At 43.7% G+C, this 3,354-nt stretch overlaps 1 protein-coding gene across 1 annotated transcript; it reads right to left on the reverse strand.

Annotated features, from left to right (window-relative positions):
• Positions 1–995: 995 nt before the first annotated feature.
• Positions 996–2,791, reverse strand: MRPL18 (mitochondrial ribosomal protein L18; the record flags this gene model as incomplete). Its single annotated transcript, XM_010174207.1, has 3 exons — positions 996–1,067; positions 1,318–1,552; positions 2,586–2,791. Coding segments are annotated over 3 exons (513 nt in total), but the record flags the coding sequence as incomplete, so codon positions are not given.
• Positions 2,792–3,354: the final 563 nt, after the last annotated feature.

The following is a 3,354-nucleotide window of genomic DNA, read 5'->3' on the forward strand; positions in this document are numbered from 1 at the left end:
GTGAAAGGCGGAGGAAGGTGTCACACTGCGCGGGGTTACAGCACCCGGGGAAAAGGCGGCTGAGGGGAGACCCCATCGCTCTCTACAGCTGCCTGGAAGGAGCGTGTAGCGAGGTGGGTGGGGGTCAGTCCCTTCTCCCAAGTAACTAGTGATAGAACAAGAGGAAACGGCCTCAAGTTGTGCCAGGGGAGGTTTAGGTTGGATATTAGGAAAAATTATTCACTGAAAGGGTTATCACATGGGAACAGGCTGCCCAGGGCAGTGGTGGAGTCACCATCCCTCGAGGTATTTAAAATTTAGACACACAGATGTGGCGCTTAGAGACATGGTTTAGTGGTGGACTTGGCAGCGCTGGATTTATGGTTGGACTTGATGATGTTTAAGGTCTTTTCCCACCAAAACGATTCTGTTCTATTCAGGAACTCTGACGACCCCTGGGGCAGAGAAGCCAACAGCATCACTGCAGCCAGGCACAGGCAGAGAGAAACAGGCTTCTGACTCCCTCCAGCTGGCACTTGTGCCGCTGCCCTCCTAGACCTGCGAGGTAAGGGTTGCAAGAAAGCTGCAAAGATGAGTTAGGGGAATTTAATCTTTTTACCAAATTTAGCATATAACTTTATTACAATCCTGAACATTCACATAAATGACAGCATTTGCTAAATTAGGCTAGCCGTCTACCAGGATCAAGTATTTAAAGACTTCAGGTTAGAACAAACACAAAATCAAATTAAAAAAAATTAAATTACTTTAAAATTATTGACTTCTGAAGTAAATTCTGTTAGTCTGTCACATTGAACTATAACAGTTTTTAGCCTTAAAATAAAGGTGTTGAAGATTTTAGAATCAAGAATGTAACACACTTCCATGCATTTAAAAACATTTTATTGCAAGATGCCAACGTTCCAACTTTTTCCAGCTCTGAACCTTCACTGTGCCTGCACACACCCAGAGAAGTGATCGTTGTTCCTTGGAAAGTTTTCCCAATAGTCTCCATTTCACTGATAGATTCTTCGTGGCTCACGCAGAACGACACCACCCTCCTCCACAGCTTTTTTAAATTCCTGAATCTTGTTTAAAAGACAAAGAGACACAAATAAGTACAAAGAAAAGTATCAGCACCGACATATCAGTGGGGATGTGTTATGTGGAGGGGCAGAGAAGCATAATGCCAGGAACTGCAGCTCATCAAATCACCCTTTTGAGCACTGCAAGAAGGGATTGTCAAACCATGTAAGAAAACTAATGGTGAAGAGGAGTAAAATTAATGTTTAAAAAGGAAAAAAAACACCAAATAAGTGTCAGGAGATGGGTACTTGCCGAGTCACAACGATGTTCCCAGGGGATAACAGCTTTAAAGTTCACAAAGTTGATTCCTGCTTCCAAACAGCGCTGTGCCATTACATGGCCGAGGTTTTTGCATGCTGTTACTCCCTTGGGACTGTACAGGTGTCTCTTTATGGCCCACTCTCGGGTAGAGGCAGATACCACAACATCCCCATTACAGCGCTCAACAAAGGCTTCTACATAGTGCTGTGTCCGCTCGAGCCGTAATCTGAGTGAAGGGAAGAAAAACGAGGGGATGATGATGTCTCTTCCAGGTGTAAAGAGAGAAAACATTCAAACGCTTAAATGTTTAAGTGACTTACTTTAAATAAAACAACATACTGGAGCTATTAATATAATAATGACTTCTTAATGTTGCTTTTATTCTTACCTAGGTTTTTGCTTACACGAAATAGGTCTCAGTTTACCAGTTCAACACAGTGAAGTTGCAAAAGCAACTTTCCACCAGTCACGCAGTGACAGTCCTACGCTGCCTCACCCTGGCACTCACTCCAAGCCAAGCGCTGTACACCTGCACTTAGAGCTAGATGGGGACCTGCTCCAGCAGAAATGTAACCTCAGGTTTGCTGCACAGTCTCTTAAGGGCTTCTGCTTACACAGCAGGTAACAACTTCTCAGGATCACCAAGCAGTACTTCATAAGCCGTAACACACAACCACAGGGTATTAGGAGCAACTATTTTCTATTGCACTGAAACAATATCAGATTTCCACCTATGAACAAACTGGGCATGGTTCTCCCTTCAAGAAAAAAAAATAATGACTCTGAATCCCCAGCTTAAAATGAACTTATTTTCCACATGACAAGCAATCAGCATTTTCTAAAAAAACCTCAAAAAACCCAAACAACCCAAACCAATAAACCCCCCAACCAATCAACCAAACAAAAACTGCCAAAAACCAAACCAACAACCAAAACAACTCCAGTCTATTAAGGTGCCTCAAATTAAACAATGATGCATGGTCAGCACAGGACTAGGAGCATCCCGAGTTAGACAGTAGTTGCTTAAGCAATATTACTGCTACCTTAACAATAGAGGGAAAGATCTTCAATGCATATGCTAACTTTCATGTGACACTCACCTACTGTTCTCTGACCGCAGAAGATACCTGTTAATTAAGAACAACTAAGGGGATGACTGATTCAACAACCCAAAAAATGCATTTTGTAGGCATTCCACCTGGCAGATTTCTTAAATTTCTTTTACAGTCTTCATTTCTGCTGGTGGGTTTCTGACTCACCTATGCCAGAATTCACGTTTTGGCCACGTTGTCTTCCAGCCACGCTCCTTCCTAGCCAGGGCCAACAGCTCCAAGTTCCGAGGATTCCTGTTAGTGAAGTCGGGGGCAACAACCTCATTGTCACTTGTGTCCACTTCGGTCTCAGTTTTGAGACTGGTTGTAGTTGATGCAAAACAAAGACCTGGAGAGAAAGCAGGAAATAAAACCTCATAGTTAAAAAAATACAGCGTGGACAGTACAACAAATACATTACAGAAAAACACAGCTTGTAAAAGTTAGCAGGGAAAAAAAAATATGTTTTTTTAAACACTAAATAAATGGATTACCAGAGTCCAACCTGTTTCTCCAATTTATGAAGTGGCCTGTAAGCTAAAAGGGAAAAGTAAATTAACTTTTAACTGTGGTTCAAGACCACCCACGCATAAAGTATACATTCAAACACGACTGGAAGATCTCTAGGATAAATACAAAACAGCAAAAATGAATTACACAAGGAACCAGTGACCACGCTACCAAATAACAAGTTAAAAACCCTCAATCCCGTCAGGCTAATGGTCACTAATTACGGATTTGCAAGCACGGATTTGGAGTTAGGCTCGCAGACTCACTCTGCTACACAACTTTCAGTCCAGAGAGGCGGCGGGAACCTCTCACCAGGGTGCGGGTCAGGGCCTCTCCTTATCGCCCCGCCCGGCCCGGCCCGGCCCGGCCAGAGACGCACCGGCAGCAACCCCGTCCCACAGCAGGCTGAGCGATCGCTACAGGCGGG

The sequence above is a fragment of the Antrostomus carolinensis genome, unplaced genomic scaffold (genome assembly GCF_000700745.2).
Source record: "Antrostomus carolinensis isolate BGI_N321 unplaced genomic scaffold, ASM70074v2 scaffold40658, whole genome shotgun sequence".
Lineage (NCBI taxonomy): Eukaryota > Metazoa > Chordata > Aves > Caprimulgiformes > Caprimulgidae > Antrostomus > Antrostomus carolinensis.